Source organism: Styela clava, chromosome 6 (genome assembly GCF_964204865.1).
Source record: "Styela clava chromosome 6, kaStyClav1.hap1.2, whole genome shotgun sequence".
In the NCBI taxonomy this organism is placed as follows: Eukaryota; Metazoa; Chordata; class Ascidiacea; order Stolidobranchia; family Styelidae; genus Styela; species Styela clava.
Window position 1 is genome coordinate 14,650,248 of NC_135255.1, and position 16,647 is coordinate 14,666,894.

The 16,647-nt window shown below is 35.2% G+C and overlaps 2 protein-coding genes and 1 long non-coding RNA gene across 4 annotated transcripts; 2 read left to right on the forward strand and 1 right to left on the reverse strand.

Moving 5' to 3' along the window:
- Positions 1-1,660: 1,660 nt before the first annotated feature.
- On the reverse strand, positions 1,661-6,502 carry LOC120331640 (uncharacterized). Of its 2 annotated transcripts, none has more exons than XM_039398752.2 (5): positions 6,212-6,502; positions 4,798-4,921; positions 4,322-4,438; positions 3,963-4,031; positions 1,661-2,838 (listed from the first exon to the last, which is right to left on the reverse strand). In XM_039398752.2, exons 1-5 carry the CDS (start codon positions 6,340-6,342, stop codon positions 2,608-2,610), a joined length of 672 nt encoding a protein of 223 aa, XP_039254686.2. In that variant the 5' UTR covers positions 6,343-6,502; the 3' UTR covers positions 1,661-2,607. The 2 variants fall into 2 exon arrangements, with proteins under 2 accessions (XP_039254686.2, XP_039254687.2); XM_039398753.2 differs by having other exon boundaries at positions 4,803-5,018; positions 6,212-6,408.
- A 1,411-nt stretch (positions 6,503-7,913) lies between these two features.
- LOC144424328 (uncharacterized) lies at positions 7,914-9,394 on the forward strand. The gene is made up of 3 exons (XR_013476631.1): positions 7,914-8,240; positions 8,420-8,740; positions 9,202-9,394. It is a non-coding gene; the product is annotated as an uncharacterized LOC144424328 (long non-coding RNA).
- Positions 9,395-12,124: 2,730 nt separating this feature from the next.
- LOC120330776 (rab-like protein 2A) lies at positions 12,125-16,512 on the forward strand. Its single transcript, XM_039397691.2, has 7 exons — positions 12,125-12,339; positions 12,542-12,571; positions 14,124-14,203; positions 14,631-14,822; positions 15,103-15,200; positions 15,503-15,586; positions 15,767-16,512. The coding sequence occupies exons 1-7, from the start codon at positions 12,230-12,232 to the stop codon at positions 15,908-15,910; spliced, it is 738 nt and encodes a 245-aa protein (XP_039253625.1). The 5' UTR covers positions 12,125-12,229; the 3' UTR covers positions 15,911-16,512.
- The last annotated feature ends 135 nt before the right edge of the window (positions 16,513-16,647 follow it).

Consider the following 16,647-nt stretch of genomic DNA (forward strand, 5'->3'; position numbering starts at 1 on the left):
CAAGAGAGCTATGCTCAAATATATGGACACGTAAAGTCACATAATTTTGATGACGTCATAGCGAAAAAAAAAGTAATAGCTTTCTGGAGAAAATTTTTATCTTTAACCACTAAAAATTTCAAAGCAATTGGTCCAGTATTCGAAGAGAAAAGCGACTTTTTAAAAACGTGTCAAGCGGTACTGAGTTAGCAGTCAGGCAGCATCTTACCTGTACACTGTAGGCCATATACGGTAATTGATCACAGAACAGTTGTTCCCTTGCAAATTTTATGTTGTTTACACTTTAGGACAGATAATTGATCCCAGAACAATTCTTCCCTTTCAAATTTTATGTTGTTTCCAGTAGACTCTCATCAAAATAAACAAATATAGTAGGCTACAAGTGCTACAACGCTTGCATTACTGCACTGGTAGGACCGTGAAAGAATAAGTTACGGTAATTTCATTGTGGTAAGACACCGGTACCGGCACCAGTACCAGTATCGTACTTACGTACTGAGCTACCAGTACCGGTTAGCAGTCAGCCAGCATCTTACCTGTACACTGTAGGCCATATACGGTAATTGATCACAGAACAGTTGTTCCCTTGCAAATTTTATGTTGTTTACACTTTAGGACAGATAATTGATCACAGAACAATTCTTCCCTTTCAAATTTTATGTTGTTTCCAGTAGACTCTCATCAAAATAAACAAATACAGTAGGCTACAAGTGCTACAACGCTTGCATTACTGCACTGGTAGGACCGTGAAAGAATAAGTTACGGTAATTTCATTGTGGTAAGACACCGGTACCGGCAGCAGTACCAGTATCGTACTTACGTACTGAGCTACCAGTACCGGTACCGAACCTGTAGGTCTGATATTCCGTTCCGCATACGATAGGCTATAAAACTTGCATTGCAGCATTAGTAATACCGCGGAGGGAATAAGTCAATTTCACTGCGTTACGGTACCTGTATGGCAACTTACCAGTACCGACCTACAGTAGCTGTAGTACTGAGCAAGACAATCGATCGCGAAACCGCTTGAAATAAGTGTAAAACAGTGTTCCCATGAGTAAAAATAAATACCGCGAAATTTTGTATGAAATATCATATCTCATAGGATTCATATAAAATTTAAGAATAAACAAAAGTAATAGCCTTCTAGCGAAAAAATTAATCTTTAACCACTGAAAATTTCAAAGCAATTGGTCCAGTATTCGAAGAGAAAAGCGACTTTTTAAAAACGTGTCAAAGAACAAGAACAAGAACAACAAGAACAACAACAACATAATATTGAAACGATCGTTATGTCCACTACGTGTCCAACAAGCTAAGTGTAATTTAGCTATTGATTTTAAGCTAACACCATTCAAATTTGATATATATTCAATTTTGAAAATTTCAAAAATAGTCAAAATACCGAAATAATGATACATTTGTTAAATATTGCAAAAACCATCTGTTTCAAGTGATTTATTTGTAACTGAATGAACTTTCAGAGTCAGCTATCTTTCAAAATTCATATTAGAATATTAATAATATTAGGAAATTCAGATTGAAAAGAAATTAAAAGTGGAATTTGGTCATTATGTCAAATTTTTATCATTAATCGACAATGCAAGTCATATAAAAGTGTTTTCATGTTACGATTTTGAGGCGATTGGCGAAAGGCGATTTTGAGTTTTTCATAAAACAGGTATTTATGTAATGCTGCGCACCTGTCTGTTAACTCAGATTTTATTTTAAGAATTCCGAAACCCATAAAAATGGAGATTTAGTATGACATGCACATTTGTGCGATTGTTTCGTCATAATGATATCTTTGTTACCTCAGGACTATTCTGACGTCACAAAGGCAAAATAACCTCGGCGAAGTATTTTCAAGTTTTTGCATCTCGGATTCTAGCTTAGCGCGTATTAATTTGAATTTATACTACAGTATAGGAAGATGTGCACTTGTGATATTCACTGTCCGAGTCCAATTCACCTTAGTTGGCTTTTATATTGGGTGCATTGCTGTTTTATTCTTTATATTTAATCTTAGTCTTATTTCGGTGAGTGTGCAGAACGTGTTATATTGATGAAATATATATTTTTAAACATAAAAAATAATGTAATTGAAACTGATTAGCTATTTTGGGGATACGACATTGTAGATACTGAGAATTACATTCGTTTTTGGAATGTTTAGTTTTCAGGACTGGTGCATATATATAGTAAAGTTGAAAAATTGCGTATGTCCCCAAGTCATAGACACATTTCTGCCTAAGTGACAGTGCGCCATTATGGCGTCACTTAACTGCGTCATACAAATTAACTTAAATCCGGCTACAATCAAAAAATTGAACCATGGCAATATATTGACTCTCAATGGCATAACAATATCATTAGGAAATTTTTTACGTTTTTTTTCAAAATATGCTAAAAATGACTTACGCAATTCGGTAATTAGCGTGACGATATATAAATAGCTTTCTAGCCACTTCATCCATCTTTGAGTATTAAAAATTTTAAATGGTTTGTGCAGAGTTTGATGGAAAGTGCAGTATTGACGAAAAGACTTCGGCATTTGGTGGCGAACGTTCCATTGGGTTCTAAATTCCAATAAATGTTAGGCTCATTTCAATAACGTCTTCTCCGGCGCACGATGTTTGCCCTTCTTATCTCCAGTGGTGGTTGGCGATCTTCGATATGGGTTTTGGTTGGAGCACAGCAAATAAGTAAGAAAAATAAGGTGATCATCCAATGGTATGTTGCATTTTCTTTTAGCCAATGAATTAAATATATCAATATCATGGAATTCAAAATAACCGCCACAACCTGCAACAATTTATTTACGCCAACGGAATAATCCTGAAATAAAAAAATTGAGCATCAGAGATTGATCATCCAACATGATTATCACAGAAATTTGCAAGCCGTTTATTGTTAAGCCTGCTATTTAATGGAACTTTTGGCATTCCTTTAATTGAACAATCCTATTTGAATCTGGCTTGTATGTAGTTGTAGCCAATTGAAACAGTTCTTTCACGTGGGCGTCAGAACAGATCAATGCCTTGATTTCACGTGTTTTAGGGTAGAAAACAAGGATTCGCTGACGTATGTTGACCCCAGAATTCACAATATTCTAAGCAAAGATAGTTTGACATTGGGGTATTTTTCCATGGCATTATTATTCATAACTAAATGACCCCTTTCCCTTAAGCGCATTTCAGTTGGTCTTCTTCATAAAGATCGATGATCCTAAACGCAGTTGCAGCCTCTACTGAGACTAGAGGGAATTTCAAACAATCTGTTTTAAAATAAAAAAGTTGTCGACGACGTAATCTCTGTCGTTTCATCTCCAATTACTTCACTCAAATGGTTAACTGCGCATTTGCCGCCGAACTTCGTTTTCAATGTGATTACGGCAGTCGTTGTAGTGCAATAAACGCTTCTCACAACAAAGAATGGATTGTGACGAAATAATGGACGATTGCATGGAAAAGTGAATAAAGGCGCCCATGTATCTTCCACGTAAATCAGTGTTTCCCAACCTTTTCATGCAGTGCTCGCGTACCACCTACAAAAGTTAAGCGCGTCGGAAACAGTCAAAATTTCCCAACCTTAGTGACATTATATGAAGTCACAATCACGCATTTTATCTATACGAGGTGTAATACCAAATTCTATTAAACTAAGCAGCATCAGTCAAGGTTGATAGGATGCATACGCATGGAATCATTTTTTCACCATTAGTCACAAGAAGAACAACATAATGAAATAACAAAAAAAGTTAATTCATTTAGCGTGATGGCTGCATTTGTTCATTTATCAGAGTAGAAGTATTTTCAGAAACACTATTTTCTATCATCTACAGCAGGGGTGGCCAACCCGCGGCCCGCGAGCCGCATGCGGCTCTTGCTCCGGTTTTAAGCGTTTTTTTTTTGCCTAAAGAATTGTTTCAATTAGCAATATGCACATGCCACGGTTCTTACTTGAAGGCATCTTTCCCAAAATTCTCTTTTTATGAGATTTAATTGAATCTCTGATATTGATGACGAATTCTAAAAATATATTCGTGAGAGTAAAGTAAGATATCTTCGATTGAAAGAATGCCCCAAAAATACGACATTTATCAGTGCTATTAGATCCAGTTTTCCATTCTGCTGCAATTGCCCCTTCATAAGTCGGTTTAGTATTTGAATCAAAAGTTTTAAAAGGCTGCAATTCCACAAAAGCCAATAGTTGTTAAAGAAGAAATTAATTCGCAGTTGTGCAATGTACATAGAGAAAAGCTTTTAAAAAAGCTTCGAGTTTTAATTAATAGCAAGTCTAATCTCTAATCTGCAACTACCTTTTGAACTGATTTCTCGACATCTTCCATTCGTTTGCTCATGTCAATAGACGAACAATTACTACACAATGAATGGTCAGAACAATTTTCACATCGTTCAGTAATTCGAAGACATCTCTAAAAAACAATATAATATTAATTAAAAAGCCATTTTACCAATTATTTTTGGGCTGTCAACAATGGCCTAATGGAATCACCTCATAATTCTTGTGTGCTTATATACACAATGTCAAAAATAGCAAATCTAAAGAATTCAATATGTATTTTTTTTGTAATTCAATATATATGTTGTTTTGTTATCCAATGGGTGAGGTGAAATAGCGATCAACATGAAGCATATATTTTAACGAATATCTTCAAAATTGATTTAAATCACAAATGTTCAAATTCCTCATTCCGTCAACACATTGTATATAGACTACATAAGAAATGAATTATTTTATGAACGTATATGATAAATATTTTGGGGAAAGAACCTGACATTTTTTCTTCTGTTTGGTTGTCTTCCGCAAATCAAGCAGACGCACAACATACAGGTTATTCTGAAGTTCGTCAACGCTTTTACATTTCTGCTTGCGACGACATATTGGGCAGCATATACTGAAGTATATAAACATATGGTCAAGTGCAGAACTATAATCCATGTTTGAATGCGTGCAAAAAGATTCAACAGCGACTTCTCTGACTGCATCAACATCTGTTGAAACCATGGATACAGGTTGAAAGTCTGTGTTATGGAATATCTATAATTTGTATACAGTTCAAAATTTTTGTCCTAATTTTTTTAAATCAAGCATATGCGCCACGAATGATGCCAGGTGAAGAAAAAATCCTACCTTATCACTATAACATTTTGTTTTGTTGGCAAGAGAATGCTTGGTTATCAGCAATCACTTCGCAATAATACTAATCGTAGACATAATGTAATCTGTGTTGATGTGGGATGATCCCCGCCAAACACAACTAAAGATGTATTTATACATCGTTCAAGTTTTATTTATGTCCTCTAATTAGTAACGACACAGCAAGCCTTTTAATAACCGACATAAATTTATTGAAAACAGTGTTTCTAGTGTAGGCTACATCCTACATATACATACATACATACATCCTAGATATAGGTATTATGACGTCACGCTCACGCTCATTCGTACCACGACGTTTTTCACAGCTCTGAGTTCTTTAAGATGTTTTAAATTCAAGTTATTACCGATACCGTGTTTCCCCGAAAATAAGACTGGGTCTTTTTTCAATTTTGTTCTGAAAAATACCAAGAGGACTCATTTTCGGGGGATGTCTTATATTTTCATTTGCCAAAAACAAAATTACATAGTAGATAATTATGAGATTTTCGAATATACAAAATATGAAACCGATATCATTTAAAACGTGTAGGAGAGATTTCATGCTTTTGACTAGGTCTAAAAAAATTCGCGTTATTGACTAGGTCTTATTTTAAGAGGGCTTATATTAAAGTCATTTGTGAAACCCAGGCTAGGTCTTATTTTCGGAGAAACACGGTACTTGTTTATACCTGTAATTCTATAGTTTACGATGATCTCCAAAACGTTTATGACATCATACGGCATCTACACGGAAATTACTATGATAATTTAATGTATTTAAAATCCACTATGACGCCACAGTGTATTTTCCCGCTGTGCAAAATAAAGAGTATGACGACATAAATTTTTAAAAACGCATCACCGAAACCCTGCGTACAACGCTGGTCTCTCTATCAACAGAATCTGCAATAAATTGACCAGGAACCAGTAGACCTGACAGGGCAGACTTGTGTAATATGGGGACGAACGCACCAACACAACCTGTAACTTTGCTTGCATACATATATAGGAATATACCATGGCTACCATACGTATTTTTACATACCTGTTGTTCTTTAAAATCGCTGCTAAACATGACATACAAAACGAATGTTGGCAGGATAGAATTTTCGGAATTCTTTCTTCAGTGGCGTCAAAAGGTTCCATGCAAATATTACATTCTAATAAGTCTTCCATACTTAAAACTCCGAAGAAATGATTAATCTACAATTAAGTACTTGTTCATCAATTGCTAGGATACTTGAAACGAAAATAATATTAAATTTTGGATACCATTTATATATCTTCCCGCGAAACTTAAGTGCGAAGGCAGAATACGGTACTCATGTGATTCTTATCAGTGTGTGGTATTTAGTAATCAGGAAGTGCCTAAAAATAACTTGCAGAAAAATGAACTCAAACGACCAATCATAACCAAGTTTCTCAGTACCAAGTATTTAGTATGTTTTATTTTACTACTAGTAATATAAAACACAGATAAGTGCATTCCCACCCAATTTATGGTAGATAGAATATTGCAGAATCTGTAGCCCTATGAATAAAGTAATACAATCTGAACCATCTCGTCTAAATGAAACTAAAGTATCGCATACCACTTCACCGAACAGACGTCATGGTACACTTGTTCTTGTCCTAATGTTGGAAGCAATAGTCAGCGTGACGCATAGGCTTTGTTTTTTTGGTAGATCGATCTTCGAAACTAAATTATCATATTTTTAAAGCGTCAGTCTTATAAATTTTATCCATCGACATCACCCTCTAGTCTGACACATATACTGTAGTGTATAACTCAAAAGTAATGACATTTAAAGTTAAAACCGTCTAAACTCTAAACCAAGCCATCTACATTAAAAATAAGGTTTAACGAAGTTAAATGTATGAAACGTTTTTTGTTTCATTTTTCGCTACCTATCTACTGAAAATAAAAATTCTGATCCTCGCCAAGATGTTCATTGTTTCGTTGATTTGGTTGTTTCTGTGGCGAAAGACATATTATTAGGTGAATGCTAGACCTTGAAACAACAATAAAACGGACTGTTGGCACCGCTTGGAGTTGTTGAGTGTCACGCGTCCTCATTACATATACGAAGACGATTTAGTGAGTGAAACCTTTGGTTTTCGATGCCAATTTTAGACTTTGTAATTTGTATAGTTTCAAGTCGAAACTTGCAAGGAAACTAAAAAGAGTTAGGTTCAGCCTACTACGCATTGCATCTTATTGGACACGAAATGGACCTATGGATCGTTTTGTTATTATTTTGTTTATATTTTATTCTTCTTCCTATTGTTATGCAAAAAACGCATTTCTGATTTGTGGTACAAAATTTATATTTTGATCTATTGTCTAAATACTCTAAAACATTATTTGAAATGACGACGGAGAGTTGCGGTGCAGTTTATCATACCGGTTGTAACTTGGGGGTTCACTCTACCAACAACAATATCGCTTTTAGATTTCATAAAGCCTAACCACTAAAAATGTCAAAGCAATCGGTCCAGTACAGGGTTGGAACAATTGTAATTTGTAATTGATGTAATTAATTACAGTTTTTTATGTGACTGTAACTGTAATGTAATTGAGGCATTTTCATTCTGTGTAATTGTAAATGTAATTGTAATTTGCTAACATTTTGGCTCAATTACACTTTCAATTAGACCAGGGACCATCAAACTATGGCGTCTTTTCATCTGGCACACAATAACACAAAAAAGGCGGAATAATTCTCCAATGGGCGTTTTCCGAGAATCGCCTTCCTTTTTTTCGTAACATTAGCCAATCAGCAAGATGCGAAAAAGTGACGTAATCATATACCTTTTCGCATCCGTTAAAATGCTCAGACAGATTTTCAGTCGTGGTTGTTAACAATACCTCATTTTGCGATTTCGAATGCTATTCGTTAGTTTGCATTTTGACAAAAACCCATTAATGTATTGGAAGAAGAAATCAGATGAATTTCCCAGGCTTGCTTCTTTAGCCAAGGATATATTTTTCGCAGCCTAATGTTCATCAAGTGCAATCCTACAGTTTTTGAGAAAGTGAAACTGTAAATACGAACCAAGATGTTATCGGACAGGTTAGTGGACACAATGATCGTTTTGACCAAAACTTTTGGTATTTTGTGTTGTTGTTCTTGTTCTTTGACATAGTTATTGAAAAGTCGTTATTCCCTTCCATTACTAGACCAAATGCTCTGAAATTTTCAGTGGTTGAAAATGGAATTTTTTTCTAGAAGGCTGTTACTTTTTTTTATAGAGGACTTGCACGGGTCACGTGACTTTGTTAATGGACGGCAATAAAACAAAAACGTCCATTTGGCTCCTGTCAGTTGCAAGTCGGATTATACGTTTCCGTTTTGTTTGGCTGTTGAAAATGGGTATTTTGTATTGTTCCGTTGGCTGTACGTATAGTATAGACAACGAAATGGATCTTCAGTTATATTCCACTGATTTCAAAAGATCCGTAACGTCGCGCAATGTGGATATCATCTATTGCCTATTGGCAGAACTGCTTGGTGTCAAGTCCAGAAGCCATCTTACTTGTGTTTCACTGTTTGCGGGCAGCACTTCGTTGATGGTGAGTGATAATGTGGTGATAGTGTGCCGTTATCAATTTTTTTAAATATTTACAAGCTCCCTCATTTCAATGGAAAGCACGCTGGCCACCGCCTCTCTGATCACCCTGGTAGTTTCACAGGTTTCAATTCCACGCGGGGATAGTTATGTGCGAGAGGATTGCAGCTCTACTCCCACCGAGGGTGGTTCACATGACCGCTGATCGGTTACGACCATTCCCCACCATCCAAGTCCATGCTTCTGAAAACAAATAACTGGCTCCCCCCCAGATAAATCCTATCCTAATGGAGCTTGTACAACTGATCCATAATGTCTTTTTATTGTCATTGGTAAAAAAGATATGCTACCCGGAATCAAATTCATTTACGACTAGTGGCTGTGGTGGGATATGGACATAAATTTCACACTTCTTGATCGTTAGATTTTATGAAAACTATCTGTAAAATATCCATTATCTTACAGATATGGGTGCGACCATGGAATAGATGGATGGCAAAGTATAAGTTGCAACAAGACCACAGTGGCACAAGACCTCAGCTTGCGTGACTTGATAATACATCCTCAGTATCCATTTATTGATGCTTATCGTAATGACAAAGTAACTTGTGATTACTGTGGATTGGTGGAGATAAAGTGTCCATTGTGCTTTAACGGAAGCAACTTCAAGACGACCCTATCAAGAAAAAAAAATTGTTCGGTGGGTCTGGTAGTGAAGGTTTTAGTCTAACGTTGGACACCGATACTACAACCAGATACAGTTGACAATGAAACTTACCGAAGCGTAATATTGCGACTTTGTAATCTGAAAGGAAATTCTGATGGGTAGCCGGCTAGCCGCAACCTTTTGTTTAAAGAATATTATGAGATATGATTTTTAAGAGTCTAAACTTTTATTTGAGAGGGGTGTAACCCAAGCTAATTTGCAAATGGTATTCATGGTACCAAATGTATCACACACTTTACAGTAATTATAAATTATATTTGAAAAATAAAGCACATCAAAAATGTATTTTTAAAAAACAATTGGTTTTATCTGCAGATACTAGGTTGATATTGAGATTGACCATTTCAATGCTAAATTTTCTTTAGTCAAAAGGCACACTTGATTCGCAAAGATTTGTGAAAGCGCACAGTACACCAATTTGTCTAATGTTTTGATTCCATAGGCAAGAGGTTGTGGATCGGTGCTGATCAGGATGGGATATTTTTGCCTCTAACTGCATATTACATGTTTCACATGAATCCATCGTGCTCAAATTCGACTGTTTTCAAGGTCTGAAGGCTCCAATAGCCTTATTTTATGGGTACACAAGAGAATTTTTAGTGTGGCATGCATGGGTCAGTTGGAGTCACTAACCTCAAGATGTCTATAAGCAAGGATAAGATAACCTGGAAATAACATTCCATAATTTAGAGTAAAAAATGTATCTTCCTCCACAGGCCTTTTTAAATGGAAGATATGATGCCTCGGGGGTAATTTCTATCAAATATTTTACAGTATTATGGTTCTAGTGAAAAGGGGTGTAGGCGGCTTTTTTAAAGTGTGGTAAGTCTAGTCGAAAGACACATTAAATGTTTATGCTAACAACTGCAAATTAATATTGCAACGCATACAAGTTAACAGAATTTGTTGAAATGGTCCTTTTGCCGTTCTTCAAAATCCCCCTCTTTCTAACTATTCTCTTCCTCTCTGGGGATGGCAAAAATTCAAATATTGATGGGACATATAAGCAGCTGATAATGGATTATCTTCCCTTTTTCCTGAAAATAAATTAAACACCAATCATCATTTGACAGTGCCAAGTTTGTGTATCAGATCAATAATAAATTACCTGCTAACTAACAAAACAATCAGACAACACCTTCTGACCATTAATGAAGATTTCTTTCAATTTAAAACGCAACTATGCCTACCAATGTGGGTAGTTTTTAGGATAAAATTTATCTGTGGTTGGGGACAGATTGCAAGGTGCAACATCGTACGATTACCATTCTATGTCGAGATTAGTTAGCCAGTTATTTGTTTTAGAAGCATGGACTTGATGGTGGGGGATGTCGTAATCGACCAGCGGTCATGTGAACCACCTTCAGTGGGAGGAGAGCTGCAATCCCCTCGCACATAACTATCCCCGCATGGGATTGGAACCTGTGAAACTCCCAGGGGGATCAGAGATGCGGTGGCGAGCGTATTCTTAGATGGAGAATTCAATTGAATTCTGGTTATTTTTTGCATTAGCACTGGCGTTAAACTTTAGTTATCTATTCAACTTTTCACACTTACTAATAGATTACCTGCTAACTAGGGAAACAATACCTTATGGCAATTATTGATTAATACCTTACACGAGTCAAGTCTGCAAGTAGGCCTACGCCTAGGCCTACCAATAACAGTAGTTTGTCATCTGCTTTCCATTGAAAGGGAGGGAGCTTATGAATATTCAAAAAAATTGATGACAGCACATTATGACTTACCATCAACGAAGTGCTGTTCGCAAACAGTGAAACACAAGTGAGATGGCTTCTGGACTTGATACCAAGCAGTTCTGCCAATAGATGATATCCACATTGCGCGACGTTCCGGATCTTTTGAAAACAGTGGAATATAACTGAAGATCCATTTCGTTGTCTATACTTTACGTACAACCAGCGGAACAATACGAAATAACCATTTTCAACAGCCAAACAAAACGGAAACGTATAATCCGACTTGCAACTGACAGGAGCCAAATGGACGTTTTTGTTTTATTGCCGTCCAGTAAACAAGGTCACGTGACCCGTGCAAGTCCTCTATTTCTAAATTTCGTCTGAAATCTGATATTTCGTCCAAGATTTTTCTGTCTTATTTTATCCAAGGGAGCACTGGCTGGCTGGTTTGATTCTTGCCACGCGAAACTCGGGATTTTTTTTGAGGGTATCGGTAGCGTCGAGAGTAAGGACTGCTTCGCCTTGTGTAACGTGTCCATATATTCGAGCATTGCTTTGTTTTAATTGTAAATGTATAAGTATAAGTTTATTTCGACTCCATAATCAGCAATGGACGATAAAAAATAGATAAAAACAAAAGTAAAAGTAACTGATTATAGAATCGGGAAAGCGAACAAAACCTAGAGTAAGGTTTGAAACGTACAGATTTTAGATGGAAAGGTATTGATAAAAGAAGTAGTACGTGTTCGCTCACTCAACCCAAATGAAATGTAATTTGACATTTTTTGCACGGAGTATATGTAATAAGATTGAAAAATTTAAGGGAGTAATTGTAATGATAATTAAACTGAATTAATGTCATTGATCCAACCCTGGTCCAGTAATTAAAAAAGAGACAGAGTAGATATTTGACCTTTCGACCCTCCGTAGCAACAGCTTCAAATAGATCGCATATATACCCTAGTGGGCGCAGCTGATTTAGCAAGCAAATTTCCTGCAGACTTTCGCTTCTCTAGTTTGTTCGCTTTGGTATTCTTCAACTTGATTTATTCGGCAACTAGAATAAATGAAATCTGAAATGACCTTAGATAAAGAGGCAGAGAAAAAGATTCTAACTGAACCAGGAGATAATTTAAAAATAATATGCTTGGGAGACAGTGCGGTTGGAAAATCCAAGTAAGTTGAACATTGTTTTACTAATCCAGTATTATTGAAGATTTTTTTGTCATCAAATTCTACGGTACCGGTACTTACAGACTTAAAATTATATGTCTTCTTGATTGGTAAACCAATTGTAAAAAATAATGAAACATCACTAAATTGTATAATATTGACTAGAAATTTGTTTTACTTAAGACATTTCGGGTTTTTTTTGCAGGCTTGTTGAAAGATTTCTGATGGATGGATAGTATCCTTTTATTAATGAATTGTCATATTTTTGAATAATAATTAGTACCGGTAGCCTATACGGTAGTATGTATGATAACCAATATTGACATAGTCTATATTCATATAACAAATATACCTACTATAAATATTGGGGCCCTGTTCACCCAGTCTGGATTTCATGGCCTTTTTGAACGAGAAATCGGGCGTGCAATCAGGAATTCCCGCGTGCAAATAAGAATTCCTGGCGTGCAATTATAGCTCACGGCGTGTAAAACAACTGCGCTCGCGTGCAACTGACTTTGACATTAGATATCTCTCAACACATTTGCGTAAAATTACCGGTATCGGATAAAAAATACGTTGAATCAGAGCAAAAATGGACGTTTGACCTCTGACCCCAAACATTATTTCTACAGTTTGTCGCTAATTTTGAAAGTGTTTGTGCGACTTTGGATACCGGTACTGTTCAGTACATCCGCGTAAAATTATTGGATAAAAAATACGTCGACCCAGGGCAAAATGGACATACTTTGTCATTAATTTGGTAGTGTTTTTACGTAGAATTATTGGATAAAAATACGTCAAATTAGAGCAAAATGGCCGTTTAACCCCAAACATTATCTTCAAAATTATTGTATGAAAAATACGCTGAATCCGAGCTGTACCTGGCCAGCGTTGGTGCGAAGGCGATCTTTTCGTCCATAACTCTTCTCACAGGATTCCTATCATTCAACACGATATGGTCTTTTTTGCTTCGCAATTTTCCGATTAGACCAAATCTTGCAAACTAGTATTTGTCGACAATTGTGGAGTTATAATTTTTTGGAATCTTTGTATTACTGGATTATTAATTTTAAAACCGATTTACATTGGTGAGCAATTGCAAATTTTCGGCGTGCAAAATTGAATTTGCTCGCGTGCATTTTTGCGGAGCGCTAGCGCCCTCGGACGTGCTGCCATGTAATCCAGTCTGGCTGTTCACAACACGACTTAAGTACCGTACTTCTAGTTGGCGTGGCACAACCATTTTTGCATATGGTATTCCTAAACCCGCCTGACAACATCATTCAGAAATCACGTCACTATGATGTCACAATAATGTACTAAGGCATTCCAAACTATACTCACTGTTATTTGAGTCGTGGACGATCATTCGAAATCGAGCCAGCTATTTATCGTTGTAACGATCCCAATATAAAAGAGATGGCTGCCGTTGGTGAGTTCGTAATCGCCGACGCAGATGCCATTTTGGGCGATCGTAGCTATCCTTCGACAAGCTTTATGAGGTGATTGTGACGTCGTATTGGCGTAATATTTGGATGACATAGCCAGGTGGGGGTTAGTAATAACATATGCAAAAATGGTTGTGCCACACCAAATAGAAGTAGCCTGTTTATGTTGTTTAGTGAACATGCGCCAAATATTGTATTTCTGGACTCTGGTAATGCTATACTTGTATACAGAGTTTGTTTAAATTATCATTGAATATGGGTAGTTTCACATTCCAGTGATCACTCATGTTTTCTTAAATTTGATTTTGAACGATATTCCTTAACACATTGCTAATATAGCAAACCACAACAATTATCAACATATGCCCTTACACTCTTCAAATATGAGACAAAGTTAAACGGCCAGAAAATTAATATCGGTGAGAAATCTTAAATGTTTTCACATTGACTGTGTAAAATTAAATTATATATGAAAAAATCTGAAATTGCGCTGTACTAATAATATTCATTAAAACATCACGTCTTGTTCTACTGTAATTTTTGTATTACAATTTAATTGGAAGGCCATTTTAAAGTGGTTAAATACTTCCACCGCCTAAAATTAGCTTGAACTTGAAAGTTGTCTCTACCCCAGACTATGAGTAAAGTCTTCTTTCAATAAATTTGTACTGCATTTGTATTTTTTTTTAGGATATTTAGATATTTTAGGAACTTTCTTTCAGACGATATATATAGGGTGAAATAAAAGAGATCATGTACATATATTGATTTCAAAATACCATTCAGTATGTTCACATGGTTAAATTTTAAAGGTATAACTCAATATTTGTGGTATTTTCTCTGTAGATTTCTGGGATACTGCTGGACAAGAGAGATTTTCAAGTCTCCATGCATCATACTATCATCAAGCTAGTGCATGTATATTAGTATTTGATGCAACAAGAAAAATTACTTACAAAAACTTAGCAAATTGGTATAAAGAACTCAGACACTATCGACCAAATATTCCCTGTCTTCTTGCCGTAAATAAAATCGATGGTATGAAATTTTTGTTTCATTTCGACTACTGATAAATTGAAGCTGTCAAGAGCATATAGACTTAATTATAGTTATTGTGCTATTATGGCAATGGCAATGTGGAATATTTAAGTCATTTTTCAGTTTACATTGTGTAGGATTTCAAACTAAATTACCACACAGCATTAAAGGAGATAGGAATAGGCAGTTGTCAGGATACGCCAGATCACATCGCCTAAAATACAAAAAAAATTATGATGATACACTGTCAAACTAGTAATGTCGAAATAATAATTTTTAGAGGACATTGGTGTGACACAAAAAAGTTTTGCTTTCGGAAAGAAACATTCATTACCATTTTATTACGTCTCTGCTGCAAATGGAACAAATGTTGTGAAGGTTTGCTTTTACATTTATGATTTGAGTATTAAATGTTACATGTACTATACACTTTTTGCAAATAGATAATGAGAATTGAAACCAGATTTTTACCCCCCCCCCCCCCCCCCCCCAAAAAAAAAAAAAAAACAGAATTAGCATTCAGCAAATACTTTTTTTTCATACTTCATTTTTGCTGAATATGTAATCTTGTGATTACAAGGAAATATTTAATACATTCAGTTTTGAATCTGACAGCATTATATGTGCTTTTCCATATAAATATTTATAGATATATTTAGTAACTTTGTTAAAATTTTCAGCTCTTCAGGGATTCCATTAAAGCTGCTTTGTCTTATAAGCAAAATACAACAGATTATATGGATCATGTTTTACAAGAACTTGACGTTAGTATACTCATATTTAAATATATTGTATAGTTTTAAAGATATGTCTTTAGATCACGTAACTGCCTAAAAATCCTTCATAATTTATAAATATATTATAATTTTTTTGTAGAGTATTGTAAATATTTAGATTAGCTTTTTTTAGTTGAAAAATATTTTTGTAATTGATATTTTACACAGAATTTTGATAAACTTGGTGTTAGAGACAGCGATTCAGACTTATCAGAAGATGAGAATGCAGACGGAGATAACGGGATTTCTCAAGATAGAGCAACCAGATCAAAAGGATCCAACTCTTATTCCAATTCAAACACCACCACATGAATATGCAAACTATAGTACAAATTTTATGGCCGTGCTTGAAAATATATTATTTTATAATATGCGAGTAACCTTGGAAATTGTGAAAAATTATTTTAATAAATTGTACTCTATGGATCATGTTTAACTTATTATGGATCCTACCAAAGTAATTTCAATATCATTCTTGGCCAGAATGCCAGAAATGCATAATACTTTCTTATCTTAGTTCAATATTATCTGTTCGCATCTTTAACAATCGCTGTTACAATTCTCATGCTTTCAGCACTTTGCCAAAGATTTTACAATGGGTTGCATAATTGTTTTGAGTAATTTGTGGAAATAATATGTTTCGTGTTATTTATGTATATTTAGATTGTCTAAATATTAGGAATTACTATTCTGTTATTCAGCTCTTCTGTGAAAATATATATAATTCGCTGTCTTAGTTCAAGGCCTGTTTTGTTAATTGAATTTTAATCTGTATTATTTTTATACTATGTTGTTCTCCTTATTTCTTTTGTAATTATTCTGTATTTACTGTTGCATTGCCTATTTGTTATCAGTTTAGTATTTATTTTTGTTAGCGTAAGGTAGTAAATTATGATATTACAAAAGATATCTGATCATCGTACTTTGTTTCACAGGCGGTGTCAACATCTCTATTGAGATTCAGTTATTGGTTCTAGATTGCTCATATTTGTTGAGTGTGAGCAGTTGTGTGCGTTTTCATTCATTAATAACTAGGGAGGAATATTCTA